Source organism: Bufo bufo, chromosome 10 (assembly GCF_905171765.1).
Source record: "Bufo bufo chromosome 10, aBufBuf1.1, whole genome shotgun sequence".
Classification (NCBI taxonomy): Eukaryota; Metazoa; Chordata; class Amphibia; order Anura; family Bufonidae; genus Bufo; species Bufo bufo.
In genome coordinates this window covers 96,324,499-96,340,206 of record NC_053398.1, presented here as the reverse complement: position 1 = coordinate 96,340,206, position 15,708 = coordinate 96,324,499, and the positions used below count along the sequence as shown (strand labels likewise).

Genomic DNA, 15,708 nt, shown 5'->3' with positions numbered 1-15,708 from the left:
AGAAGGGCGCTCTGGAAAGAGTTCAAGAAGAAGAAGAGTTTTCAGGTGTCTATTTGAGAGTCTTTCCAGTACCCAAACCAGAAGGCAAGTGGCACCTCATCATAGACCTAAGGTTTTTAAACAACCATTTAAAGAAGCTAAAATTCAAGATGGACAACATAAGATCCGTCTTAAGAATCCTAAAACCCGGAGAAGTAATGGCATCAATAGATATAAGGGATGCATATCTCCATGTACCAATTCACAGAAGTTCAAGAAGATTTCTCAGAGTAGCAATCAAGACACACCATCAGACGCTGCATTATTAATTCAGAGCACTGCCTTTCAGTCTATCTCTGGCCCCTCGAATATTTACAAAGATTGTCTTAGCTCTGGTGGCTACGCTGAGGATTCAGGGACTAGTATAGTCCCATACCTGGACGACTGCCTATTTATAGCAGTGTCCCCAGAAGTTCTGAATTCGCATCTGCACACAGCTTTGAGTCGGATTCAGCAAGCAGGTTTTATTGTAACCCTAAAGAAATCTCAGCTGATCCCTACCACGAGAATTAAATTCTTGGGTCTTCTAATAGACTCCAAGTTAATGAAGATGTTGCTCCCCTCCCACAAGGTGTCTCAGATCATTCAGAGAGTCCACTCATTGATCTCTACGGGAAGAACATCTATCCGGACAGTGATGAGCACCCTAGGATTGTTAACTGCTGCAATAGAAGCTGTTCCTTGGGCGAAGGCTCATATGAGAGATCTACAGAAAGAGATTCTCTATTGTTGGGACAAGAATTCCAAGTCTTTAACAGCTACAATGAAAATATCATCTGCAACTTGCAAAAACCTTCTTTGGTGGACAAAGAAAGAGAATCTAGTGAAAGGAAGAGAATTTTGCTTCATGAGAAGAGTGGTGATAACCACAGATGCATCACGCAAGGGATGGGGTGCTCACATGGGAGATCTTTGGATTCAAGGAGAGTGGTCATCAGCCATAACACACAGGTCTTCAAACTTCAGGGAACTGAAGGCAATTCAGTTAGCCCTGCAGCATTTCGAACATCATCTCTACAAGAAAGCAGTTCTCGTACAGACGGACAACACTATGGCGACATGTGAATAAGCAAGGGGGAACTCTTTGTCAGTCTCTCCAGACCATTTGCAGCAAGATCATGGCTTGGCCAGAACCAGTGCTACACAGTCTGGTAGCGGTTCACATCAAGGGTTCCGAGAACGTTACTGCAGATCTTCTCAGCCGAAGAAGAATGTGTCCGGGAGAATGGGCGTTAAACCCCAAATACTTCAGTCAAATAGTGGAGATATGGGGTTGTCCAGATTGGGATCTGTTTGCAACGAGGAACAACAAGAAAGTACTGAAGTTTTGTTCACTCAGGAGAACAGACAGGCCAGACTGTCTGGATGCCTTCTCTCTCAATTGAAGTCACAAGTTTGTATACCCGTTTCATCCCATACTGCTAATACCTCAGATCATAACCAAGTTGATCTCGGAAGTACCAGAAGCTATACCAATAGCCCCATACTGGCCCCGCAGGGCTTGGTTTCCTGTCTTGTCACAGCTATCGAGGAACGATCACTGGGCTTTGCCGCTGCACCCAGATCTGCTGGAGTACCCCTCAGCTACTGGCATCCAGCAGGAGCTAAATAGCCCAAGTAGCCACACCCACACACAGACACACCCAGTGTTCACTCACTAGGAAGGGAATTAACCCTTCCAACACCAGGCAAGGGAAGAAAGCCACTTAAAGGGAAAGTGTACACACAAACATCACACTCCAGCTGTTACCACCAGCAACGGCATGCGAGGCAACCATGTCCTGGGAAACAGCCAGAAGGCCGAGACACTGCCACCACATGCACACAACACCACACGTTGCTACGGGCAACCGCAAGTGAAGGAAAGTGTCACAACACACACCATAGGCCACAATGGTGTCCGAATTAGAACAGTACCATCATTCCTAAAGTTGCATCTGCTAGTAACATTAATAGAGAATCAGTTCTTCTGGTTTTCTATCCCGAACCAATATCAGAGGAAGAAAGAAGATTTCATAATCTGGATATTTGTAGATCATTAGTCTGCTATCTAGAAAGAGTAAGAGGTTTTTCGAAAAGAAGAAAATCTATTCATTTTGTTTTCAGGTCCAAGAAAAGGTATGAAGGCTTCAAAGGACACTCTAGGCCAATGGATAAAGACTGCGATTTCAGAAGCCTATTAGTCTAGAAGGAAAAGAGCCACCTCATTCCTTAAGAGCTCATTCCACCAGAGCGACCTCGATTTCATGGGCGGAGAGACAACAAGTTCATCTTTTGGACATTTGCAATGCAGCTTCCTGGACGTCCTCTTCCACGTTTGTTCGGCATTATAGGCTCGACACTCAAACCGGGAACTCAGCCTTCAGCAAAGCAGTATTTTCGGCAGTAAAAGAAAGTCCCCCCTACCTTTACTTTCTATGGTATATCCCTTCTATGCTGCTGTAGGACGAAGAAGAAAGTGGGTATTTTATTTATGTAATTATACTTTCTTCGAGTCCGAAGGCAGCACACTAACCCTCCCAATAAAATTTTACTTGCATTAGTTTGGTCTATATTATTACACAAGTTGGTGCAGTATTCTGGTTCCTTGTTTGATTATTTCTAGGTGGGCGGTCCTAGACTGAAGTTCTGGGATAGAAATATATCCCTTCTGTGCTGCCTTTGGACTCGAAGAAAGTATAATTACGTAGGTAAAATACCCACTAACTATTTTATCTATTACCTAGTTTATCTATCGGTTATCTATCTATCCATCTATCTAGCTATGAGGCTAACTTTCTATCTATCTTCAAATATCTATTTTATCTATCTATTCTAATAAAATCCTAATACATTCCAATTAAAATCCTATAAAAGCTTTTAAAATCCTAATAAAATCCTAATAAATTCCTATTAAAATCATATAAAACCCACTATCAGAACTCGAGCTCGATAGATGGATAGATAACTAGAATAGATAGATGGATAGATATATATATGGTTAGCTAGATAAATAGATAGATAAAATAGATAATAGGGTTTTATAGGATTTTAATAGGAATTTATTAGAATTTTATTAGAATAGATAGATAAAATAGATATTTGAAGATATGTAGATAGAAAGTTAGCTAGATAGATGGATAGATAGATAGATAGATAGATAGATAGATAGATAGATAGATAGATAATAGATGAAATAGGTAATAGATAAAATAGATATATAGATAGATATTTGAAGATAGAAAGTTAGCCTCATAGATAGTGGGTTTTATATGATTTTAATTAGAATTTATTAGGATTTTATTAGGATTTTAATAGCCGGACGTTTTATAGGATTTTAATAGCCGGACGTTTTATAGGATTTTATTAGATATATAATTGATAGAAAAATAGATAATTGATAGAAAGATTGATAGAATAGATAGATAGCTATGTTATAGATAGCCAGACAGATGGATAGAAAGATAGATAGATATGTGATAGATAGCTAGATAGACAAATAGGTAGTTAGGTAGATAGATAAAATATTTATAGTAATATTTTATTAAGCAGGATTATAGATAGATAATAGATAGACAACAGATAGTTATATAAATATATTAGAACATGCCCTAACATGTCTGTGAAGGTCGCAGAAAGTCAAGCTATTTTTAAAGCTTAAATAAACCTGGATATACCATATTAGGGCTTGTCTGGACAGCTGGAAAAGGGGTGTGGCCACCTGTCACTTTGAGTTTGATGAGAGCTGTCTCCCTATACTACTAACGTGTGCTGTCCACATTTTCCACGGACAGCACAAGTACCCATTGATTTAAATGTGTCTGTTCACATTTCAGTATTTTTTAATTGACCGTGGGTCAGTAAAAAAAATAAAAATAATCACAGAAACATGCACTACTTGGATCCGTGATGCAGACCAAGCACGCCCATAGAAGTCTATGGCTCCGTGAAAATCACAGACACACCAGGGATGGCATCTGTGGTGGTCCATTTTTTACTGAAGACTGATAGGAGATACTTTGGAAATTAGTTTTCAGTTGAGCAACGTCAGTGAATTACGGATGACACATGGATGGTAAAAACGGACGCACGGACCAACCACGGATCCTTGACAGACATCTTAACTGATGAAACACGTCCGTTTTTTTTTTCACAGACGTGTCATTGACTGCCACAGATCACCCAATGAACAAGCGAAAGGCTCGTTCATTGAGTGAAATGATCAGAGAGGCAGAGACCCCAATCATCATTCCCGGGCAGCAGATCGCGCTTTCTAAACAGCACTCTGCTGCCGGGAGCAATGATATTGTATGGGGAGGAACAATAGCAGCAGCCATGTTGCACATGTTGCGGCACAGCCAGGGTCATTACGTTGCTGTGGCAGCCAGACCCAGGCCAATCAGGCTTGGTGGCGGCATCACATGCTTCCTGTCAGTAGGAGGTTTGAACAGGCAGCTGCTGGCAACAGGTGCCTGTGAATGGTTTTCTTAGCGTCACTAGCGTTTATTGTGCTATTGTTTGGATTCTTGGTATATTGACTTTTGGATTGTCCCTGACCTAGCTCCTGACTGTCTGTTATTCCTTTGACGTTATCTCCTTGCACTGACCCCATCTGGCATTTGACTCTGTGTTTGTATCATGAGTTGGTTCTGATGTATCTCTCTGGTTTGGACTCCTGCCTGATTTTGACTTTTTTGGGTTCTAATCCAGTCCTGCTTTTGCCCTCTTGTATATAACTACTGTTTTACTCCACTCGGTTTAAAACCCTGCACTTAATCAAGTCAGGGACCATAGACAAGTTGTGGGCGACCATTTAGGGCCAATTATGCTAGTAGACAGGGACAGTGGTGCGGGTGGAGTACAATGCTGCACTGTTCCCATACTCATACACTTTAAATTTCAAAACTACAGGGATCGCTCGATTATAGCTGTGGTCATGGGATCGTGGAAGTTCAGTACCCTTTGCTAATCAACTCAGACAGAGGGCCACTTCAGAATCATCACTAGTCATGTGCCAACACAAAGGGGGCTGTGCCAATGTGTCACAGCTTAACAGAAAGCCTACAAACTCCCAGGATCACATGACTGCAGCTCAAATGGGACGATCCCTGCACTTTTGAAAATAAAAAGTTGATTAGTAAGTGCTTTATTTTACATTTTAATAGCACTGCCTTTGAATTGCATAACCCCTTTAGTATCCACTGTGTCCCTCAGCAGTGTCTTTACCTATACATAGAGTATTACAAAGATTTCTACATTTCATAAGAAATAATACAATTATTAAAGGGGCTTTCCGGGGTGCAGATAATAATCACCTACCCTCAGGACAAGTCATCAGTATCAGATGGGCGGGGACCAGACTCTCGGCACCCCCAGCGATCAGCTGCCTGATAGAGCCGCAGTGTGTCCCCTCCAATCTTTACCTGCACGCCGTCTACTTTGTAGTGGTATTGCAGTGCAATTGCAGCTTTCTCTCCCATTCATTTCAATGGGATGGACAGCTGTACAAAGTAGATAGAAGGCACACATTAATGAGGATGTAGCGCTGATTTAAAAATCTGATTGGCAGCGGTGGCAGGAGTCAGACCTCCCCACTGATTGGATATTGATGACCTATAATGATAATATCTGTAGCCGGGATAAACCCATTTAACGGGGTTGTCTCACTTCAGAAATTGGCATTTATTATGTAGAGAAAGCTAATACAAGGCCCTTACTAATGTATTGTGATTGTCCATATTGCCTCCTTTGCTGGCTAGATTCATTTTTCATCACGTTATACATTGCTCGTTTACAGGGGTTATGGATATTGCTGCAGTGCAGATACGCCTTTTCCTATAGTGTGCAAGCACAATCACTGCTGCTGGATTGAAGGTTGGTCATAACCATGGAAATGTGCAGTGTATAATGTGATGGAAAAATGAATCAAGCCAGCAAAGGAGGCAATATGGACAATCACAATACATTAGAAAGTGCCCTGTATTAACTTTCTCTACATGATAAATGCCAGTTGCAGAAGTGATACAACCCCTTTAACCCCTTAAGGACTCAGCCCTATTTCACCTTAAGGACTTGGCCATTTTTTGCAAATCTGACCAGTGTCACTTTAAGTGCTGATAACTTTAAAACGCTTTGACTTATCCAGGCCATTCTAAGATTGTTTTTTCGTCACATATTGTACTTCATGACACTGGTAAAATGAAGTAAAAAAAAAAACATTTTTATTTATAAAAAAAATACCAAATTTACCAAAAATTTGTAAAAAAAATTCCAAATTTCCAAGTTTCAATTTTTCTACTTCTATAATACGTAGTAATACCTCCAAAAATAGTTATTACTTTACATTCCCCATATGTCTACTTCATGTTTAGATCATTTTGGGAATGATATTTTATTTTTTGGGGATGTTACAAGGTGTCACGAGATGGAGGTCCCAGGAGAGACCACCGCGTCGTCAAGCAATAAACGGAAATCAGGTACAGACACAAGAGTTTATTGCATAAACAAAAACCAGGAAAGGCAGCACAGACAAAACATGAGCTCTATGTACCGTCAGCACAGTGGGAGAAAACCCCCACTGCGCCACTGTCTAGTAATACTCCAGAGGGGCATGACTAAGCAACTCCTGGTATTCACTAGAGCCCTAGATGGTAGGGTTAGACTTTGCCGCAGGAAGTTGCCAGGGTCCACTCTGGAGCGTGAACTAGACAGTGACAGCAGGAACAAATGGACAACAGGTACCAGAAGGTACCGACGGCACATAGGCAAACATAACAGACAGGCAAATACAAAACAGGGCAACTAATAACACAAGCAGAAATACATAGCAAGGAAACAGGAGTGACAATGAGCAGAGAAGGACTTGCTCCACCAGTGGTAAACTGCATGGCCTTGCGCATGCCACTCTGCTGCAAAGGCTTGCTGAACACAAACATAAGAATACACACAAAGTAACTAAAACATAACAGGCAGAACAGATAACAGAAAGACAGGAAAGAGGACGTTAAAGAACAAGTAGGGAAACCCACAGAGCACAGACAGACAGACACGGATCCCATGGGTCAGCAGCATGGGAGAGAGAGTACAAACCAGGAGCAGGACAGGACAAGACAACACACACCAGGAGAGCTGACACAGAACTGAGGAAACCTCAGCCTTATATACAGGTTCCATGGGTGCAGCAGAGAGGCCACACCCATGGAGCAGACAGAGAGGATTAACTCCTAATAGGAACACAGGGGAGTTAACCCATACAGAACCACAAATAACACACAGGAACGGAACTTCAGCGAGGAGCGCCGAACGAGCAAGGACAGAAGGTCACAGTCAGAGGTAACGACTGTGACACAAGGCTTAGAAGTTTAGAAGCAAATCTTGAAATTTTTCAGAAATTTTCAAAAACCCAATTTTTAAGGACCAGTTCAGGTCTGAAGTCACTTTGCGAGGTTTACATAATAGAAACCACCCAAAAATGACCCCATTCTTTAAACAAAACCCCTCAAGGTATTCAAAACTGATTTTACAAACTTTGTTAACCCTTTAGGTGTTCCACAAGAATTAATGGAAAATAAGATACAATTTAAAAATTTCACTTTTTTGGCAGATTTTCCATTTTAATAATTTTTTTCCAGTTACAAAGCAAGGGTTAACAGCCAAACCAAACTCAATATTTATGGCCCTGATTGTGTAGTTTACAGAAACACCCCATATGTGGTCGTAAACTACTGTACGGGCACACGGCAGGGCGCAGAAGGAAAGGAATGCCATACGGTTTTTGGAAGGCAGATTTTGCTGGACTGTTTTTTTTTTTACACCCTGTCCCATTTGAAGCCCCCCTGATGCGCCCCTAGAGTAGAAACTCCAAAAAAGTGACCCCATTTTAGAAACTACGGGATAGGGAGGCAGTATTGTTGGTACTAGTTTAGGGTACATATGATTTTTGGTTGCTCTATATTACACTTTTTGTGAGGCAAGGTAACAAGAAATAGCTGTTTTAGCACCGTTTTTATTTTTTGTTATTTACAACATTAATCTGACAGGTTAGATCATGTGATATTTTTATAGACCAGGTTGTCACGGATGCGGCGATACCTAATATGTATACTATTTTTTTTATTTATGTAAGTTTTACACAATGATTTCTTTTTTTAAACCCAAAAAATCATGTTTTAATGTTTCCATAATTTTGCCATCATTTTTTCAGTTTTTGGGTGATTACCTTGGGTAGGGTATGATTTTTGCGGGATGAGATGACGGTTTTATTGGCACTATTTTGGGGTGCGTGTGACTTTTTGATCGCTTGCTATTACACTTTTTGTGATGTAAGGTGACAAAAAAAGGTTTATTTAGCACAGTTTTTATTTTAAATTTTTTACGGTGTTCATCTGAGGGGTTAGGTCATGTGATATTTTTATAGAGCAGGTTGATACGGACGCGGCGATACCTAATATGTATACTTTTTTTATTTATGTAAGTTTTACACAATAATATCATTTTTGAAACAAAAACAAAATCATGTTTTAGTGTCTCCATATTCTGAGAGCAATAGTTTTTTCCGTTTTTGGGCGATTATCTTAGGTAGGGTCTCATTTTTTGCGGGATGAGATGACGGTTTGATTGGTACTATTTTGGGGTGCATATGACTTTTTGATCGCTTGTTATTACACTTTTTGTGATGTAAGGTGACAATTATTTTTTTTATTTAGCACAATTTTTATTTTTTATTTTTTACAGTATTCATCTGAGGGTTTAGGTCATGTGATATTTTTATAGAGCCAGTCGATACGAACATGGCGATACCTAATATGTATACTTTTTTTATTTATGTAATTTTTACACATTTTTAAACCAAAAAAAAATGATGTTTTAGGGTCTCCATATTCTGAGCCATAGTTTTTTTTATTTATTGGGCGATTGTATTAGGTAGGGGCTCATTTTTTGCGGGATGAGGTGACGGTTAGATTGGTACTATTTTGGTGGGCAAACGCCTTTTTGATCGCTTGCTGTTGTACTTTTTGTGATGTAAGGTGACAATTTATTTTTTATTTAGCGCATTTTTTATTTTTTATTTTTATGGTGTTCATCTGAAGGGTTAGGTCATGTGATATGTTTATAGAGCCGGTCGATACGGACGCGGCGATACCTAATATGTCTACTTAATTTGTTTTACCTATTTTTTTAAACTTTATTTGGGGAAAATGACGTTTTTGTTTATTTTTACTTGCAACTTTTAATTTTTGGGGGGGAAAACTTTATTTTTACTTTATTTTTTGTCCCACTTTGGGACTTCAACTTTTGGGGGTCTAATCCCTTTTACAATGCATTCCAATACTTCTGTATTGGAATGCATTGGCCCTATGAGTAATACTATGTGTATTACTCATACAGCTTCCGGCCTGTGAGATCCAGGGGGCTGGATCTCACAGGCTCGTCACCGGAAAGCAGCGCAGATGCCTAAGGAAGGCATCACGCTGCCTTCCATACCATCAAGTCCCCCCCACAACCGCATGGGGACCCGATGGCACGCCGGATCACCGCCCCAACCACAGGTAAAAGCCGCAGGTCTGAATTTACCTGCGGTTTACGGCGATCGCCGATGCGGGGGGGGGTCACATGACCTCCCCGACGTTGTGACAGGATGCCAGCTGAATGATTTCAGCGGACATCCTGTCCTGATTAACCCCCGCCGTGCCGCAATGTAATTTTAAACTTAGGACGTATCGGTACGCCCTGGGTCCTTAAGGACTCGGCAAACATAGCGTACTGGTACATCCTAAGTCCTTAAGGGGTTAAATATTATTATGCTGCTAGAGCAATATATAGTATATATGTATTATACGGTATTAGTGCACAGAACTGTTATATTACAAATTTATTTAACAAAATTGCATTTTAATCTGAAACAAGAGAACCTGTTAAGCTCAGAGACATGATATTGTATACTTGATACGCTACTAGTAGGCTTTTGTACATTAAAATAAATTAAGAATTTTTTTTACAGTGCAACGATTACATTGTACATACAGTATCTTACCTAAAACAGCCATAGCAATATTAACTCCAAACCAAATTACTAAGGTCGCCCCACCCCAAAACGCTGAAATGAAATAAAAACAAGATTAATTAATGTATGCTTACAGCCCGCTGCCTGTACATACTGTATACCGTGTGATTAGAAATGTCCCGGGGTCTTACATTCACTGTCCGAATCCATCTTAGGAGAATAAAGTGTCCTCCTGCTGAGCTGAACTGAACAAAGGTTTGTTTCCTTGGGTGTTAACACAAATGAAGCAATAATTTTATAGCCTTAATTACAATTGATAAGAAAAAAAGAAACTCATGAGAATATGCCCACTGTATGAGTAATAATTAATGCGTCACACCACATAGTACTAAGTCTACTTTCACACTAGCGTTTTGGCTTTCCGTTTGTGAGATCCGTTCAGGGCTCTCACAAGCGGTCCAAAACGGATCAGTTTGCATTCTAATGCATTCTGAATGGGAAAGGATCCGCTACGAATGCATCAGTTTGCATCAGTTCAGTCTCAATTCCGCTTTGGAGACGGACACCAAAATGCTGCTTGCAGCGTTTTGGTGTCCATCTGATGAAACTGAGCCAAACGGTTTTCTATGACACAATCTGAGACTATAGAAAACGGATCCGTCCTCCATTGACTTTCAATGGTGTTCAAGACGGATCCATCTTGGCAATGTTAAAGATAATACAAACGGATCCGTTCTGAATGGATTCACAAAACGAGAGTGTGAAAGTAGCCTAAATATAAAGTTTCATATAAAGTTTTCTTGAAAGAATATCTGGGACCAAAAATGAACATTCATTAGGATTTCATCACTCTCCAGTGTTCTTGGAATACATGATGAATAGTGTTGAGTAGGGATGAGTGAATCGACTTCGGATAAAAAAAATCTGAAGTTGATTCGCATTAAAACCTCGTTAGAATACTGTACCTTGGAACCGAACCGGAGTTCGATAAAAGGTTTTTTACAGTAGAAATTGATTTCTGAAGTTATTACTCGAAGTCTCGCAAGACTTCGCAAAGTAATAACTTCGGCTCATCGGAGCCAATACATTCTAATAGGAGCTCCTGCTCCGTACAGTATTCGAATGAAGTTTTATGCAAATCAACTTCAGATGTTTCATCCGAAGTCGATTCGCTCGTCCCTAGTGTTGAGCGAAGCGAAGCATTCAAAGTGGAAAACCTCGATTCAGAACAAAGCCGAATTTCGTTGCGCTTCATGGTAACAAATCGGGTTTTCCTAAAATGGCGGCTGTTTGTGTTACAAAGTGAAAGTAAGAAGCTTGGGAATTCGAGATCATCCAGAATGCCATGCAGCCAGCCAATCCGCAGATAGCCAGCCCCTGTGATGTCACAGCCCTACAAAACCCTCATCCCGCACAGTCGGCGCCATTTCACTGTGAGCTGAGCATAGGGAGAAACGTGGCAAGCGCTCATGAGCTAGGGACAGTGTTGCTGAAAAGGAATATTGCAGAGGGAGAGGCAGGGAGATCGTAGGGATTGTTTTTTGATACTGTAGGAGAGCATAGGGAGATAGCAGGGAGAATGCAGATTGAGTGTAATCATCGAGTACATCACATTCTAGTGCACCAACATTTAGTTAATCTCTTATTTTAGAGATACAGTTACTGTGTCTGAGTATAAGGCAGTTGCAATCGCCATGAGCTTCACGCTCTAGTGAACACAGATTTTGAGTTAATCTCTTATTTTAGTGATACAGTTAGTGTGCCTGAGTATATAAGGCAGTTGTAATCGCCATGGGCATCACGTTCTAATGGACCCACATTTTGAGTTAATCCCTTATTTTAGTGATACAGTTATGTTGCGTCCATATTCCAGGACAGTGTAATGTGTGCAGTGGACTGAAATTGATTATAGCGAATTCCTTCTGTTAGCTGTTGCGTTACATAGTGTGGCAGTATTAGGCCATGGTTAAATACTTCGCCCTGTATGTGTGCAGTGTGAAAAATTTACCAAAGTGAATGCCTTGTGTTAGGTGTTGCATTACATGGCGTCAGAATTTGGCCAAGGTTAAATAGTTCACCCTGTAATTGTGTGCAATGCAGCTAAATTGATTACAACGAATTTTGGGGGGGCACACTGGGGGCCAGGACAAAAGTAGGGGGGGGCAGCTATAACAACGATACATTTACACAAGTACGCTTAGAAATGCTGCAATACTTTACCCAATACCTAAAACCGCAACAGGGAAGAAAAGTCCAGCTGTCTGTGGATGACACTTTTATAGAGCGGGGGATCTGTGGATGACACTGCTATGGGGGGGGATCTGTGGATGCCACATACCGTATATAGCATCTTATGCTATATGTGTCATCCACAGATCCACCCCATGACAGTGTCATCCCCATTTCCCCCTCCATAACAGTGTCATCCACAGATCTCCCTCCCTATAACAGTGTCATCCACAGATCTCCCTCCCCGCCTCTCACAGGAGTGTACATATATAAAATAAACATATTTCACATGAACACTTACAGTTACTTGGCTTGGCCCTTGGGGATCTCGGACGCCACTTCAACACTTGGCCGGGGACTCGGCGGAGCGGATGTTGTGTTTTATCCTAATGAGAAAGATTTCATAATAAGGATTTGGAGAAGGGGCAGAGGGATAGCAGAGCAGGGAGAGGCAGGTGCTGCTACTAGGGGGCTCATACCATGGGGGAGTAATAATGCCCCCCAGTAGAAATAATTCTCCTTATAATGTGCAAAACATACCCCCTTATGCCCCCAGTTGAGCTAATTTCCCCCATAATGTGCCAGTATAAAATACCCCTATATAGTGCACCAGTAAATGCCTCCATAGTGCTCCTCTCCCCCCTTCCTGCTAGTGCCCCCCATAATGTACCAGTATAAAATGTCCCATATATCGTGCCCCAGTAGATGCCCTCAGTGTCCCCCATAATTTGCAAGTATAAAATACCCCTTCTTAGGTCCCCCGTAGATGACTCCATAGTACTCCTCTCTCCCCTTCTCCATAGTACCCACCATAATGTGTCCCAATATAAAATGCTACTGTACAGAGCCCCCCATATAAAACACCCCTTCTTTGTGGCCTCAGTAGATGCCCCTATAGTGCCCACCAATAATGTGCCAGTAATAAGCCCCCATCACGTGCCAGTAATAAGCCCCCCATCACGTGCCAGTAATAAGCCCCCCATCACGTGCCAGTATTAAGCCCCCCCATGTTCCAGTATTAAGTCCCCCCATCATCATGTGCCAGTATTAAGTCCCCCCATCATCATGTGCCAGTATTAAGTCCCCCCCATCATCATGTGCCAGTATTAAGTCCCCCCCATCATCATGTGCCAGTATTAAGTCCCCCCCATCATGTGCCAGTATACAGTCCCCCCCATCATCATGTGCCAGTATTAAGTCCCCCCCATCATCATGTGCCAGTTTAAAGTCCCCCCCCATCATCATGTGCCAGTATTGTAATAAGCCCCCCCAATGTGCCAGTAACACTATTGTAAAAAAAAACAAAAAAACACTTATACTTACCTAAGTGTCAGCGATGCGATGCAGCCTCTTCCTGTGTCCCACGCTGTAATGTAAGGCTCAGGCGGCACGATGACGTCATTGCGCCGGCCTCTGATAGGCTGCCGGCCTAGTGCCTGCAGCCAGGGGCGTACATAAAAATCACTGGGCCCCATAGCAGGAATCTAAATTGGGCCCCCATTCCCCTTTTATAGCCCCTCCCTTTGTTCCATGAACTATTCTTGCTGCTGCGTTTTATAATTTATGCCATCAGGGCCGGATTGGGATTACAAAACAGCCCTGGCACACAAAAGAGGTATAATAGATGCAGATGTATATTATATACAGCAGTGTACAGTTATGTGAGGTACGCGGTATAATATATGCAGTGTGTACAGGTATATAGTATATTCCCTAGTGTTCTGATATGTGAGGTACAGGGTATAATAGATGCAGTGTGTACAGGTATATAGTATATACAGCAGTGTGCTGATATGTGAGGTACGGGGTATAATATATGCAGTGTATACAGGTATACAGTATATACAGTAGTGTAATATGTGAGGTACGAAGTATAATAGATGCAGTGCGTACAGGTATATAGTAAATACAGCAGTGTATTGACACCTCGTACCTCAGATATCAGTACACTGGCTGTATATACTATATATCTGTACACACTGCATCTATTATACCTCGTACCTCACATATATAGTATATACAGAAGTGTACTGATATCTGTACACACAGCATCTATTATACCTTGTACCTCACATATCAGTGCACTGCGGTATATACTATATATCTGTACATATTGCATGTATAATACTGTGTAATATATGCAGTGTGTGTGCATGTATGTGTGTGTATCTATATATATATATTACACACAGAGCAGTGTATTGATGTGACACATAGAAGGTATAATACTGTAGATGCAGTGTTTATAGAAATATGTGGTCAATTATACATTATGGTCACTGTATGTGTGAAGTACATGAGGTAGTGGTCACTGTACCTGTCTGAAGTATTATACATGAGTGAGCAATGAGTAAAAACAGGGCATGGAGGGGGGGTAAATGATGAAAAGTGGAGGACCTCCTCTTACTACTCCATTCCAGTCTGTATGGATCAATGCAGAGCTGATTGTGATCTTCTAATACTTGCTGTTAGGGGTTGAAGGACCTGTGATGATGTCATCACAGGTCCTGGCAGATGTACCTTTCAAACCTAGGAACTACACCATTTTTGGTGCAGTTCCTTTGCTAGATTCTGCAGGACCTGTGACGTTGAAGATGATGTCATCACAGATCCTGGCAGATGCACTGTTCTAACCTGGGAACTACACTTTACACTGTGCAGTTCCCTTACAGGACCTGTGATGACATCATGAGAGGTCCTTTAGCTTTAGAAAGATAAACAGGAGTAATTAGGGGGCGGGGCCTCTCCTCCACTTCGGTGCCTGCCTGCAGCCTATCAGAGGAAGGGGAAGGGACACGCCTCTCCCTCCCCTGCACCTCCGCTGGCACAGGCAGTTTACAATGGAGATGAGCGCAATGGAAGCGCTCATCTCCCTGTGCCCGGCGGCGGCTCACTTGGGGGGGGGGGGGTCATTTTAGTTGGGGGGGCACTTGGGGGGGGCACAGCATGATGTAGGGGGGGCCGTGGCCCCCCCTGGCGACGCCACTGCATATCGGCAGCATTAGGCTATGGTTAAATACTTCGCTGTTGCGTTACATAGCGTCAGTATTAGGCCACGGTTAAACATTGTACCCTGTACGTGTGCAGTGGAACTATATTGACACACCTCAGCTGCTGCAAAATCTCATAATACATGCCTCAGCGGCTGCAGAACCTCATCATTCACACCTTAGCTGCTGCAGAACCTCATAATTCACACCTTAGCTGCTGCAGAACCTCATAATTCACACCTTAGCTGCTGCAGATCATCATAATAAACATCTCAGATGCTGCAGAACATCATAATAAAAATATCAGCTGCCGCAGAACATCATAATAAACATCTTAGCTGCCACAGAACCTAATTATACAAACCTCAGCTGCTGAACATCATAATACACATCTCAGCTGCTGCAGAACATAATACACACCTCAGCTGCTGCAGAACATAATACACACCTCAGCTGCTGCAGAACATA

At 41.8% G+C, this 15,708-nt stretch overlaps 1 protein-coding gene across 1 annotated transcript in view; it reads right to left on the bottom strand.

Annotated features, from left to right (window-relative positions):
* Positions 1 to 10,292, bottom strand: part of LOC120980749 (transmembrane protein 272-like) — a 33,180-nt gene extending 22,888 nt beyond the window's left edge. Inside the window, exons 1-2 of the mRNA XM_040410024.1 lie at positions 10,213 to 10,292; positions 10,052 to 10,114 (exon numbers count right to left, since the gene is read on the bottom strand). Of these exons, the coding sequence (XP_040265958.1) occupies positions 10,052 to 10,114; positions 10,213 to 10,231 (82 nt within the window). The 5' untranslated portion in view covers positions 10,232 to 10,292. The remainder of the gene's footprint in view (positions 1 to 10,051; positions 10,115 to 10,212) is intronic.
* Between the last annotated feature and the right edge of the window lie 5,416 nt (positions 10,293 to 15,708).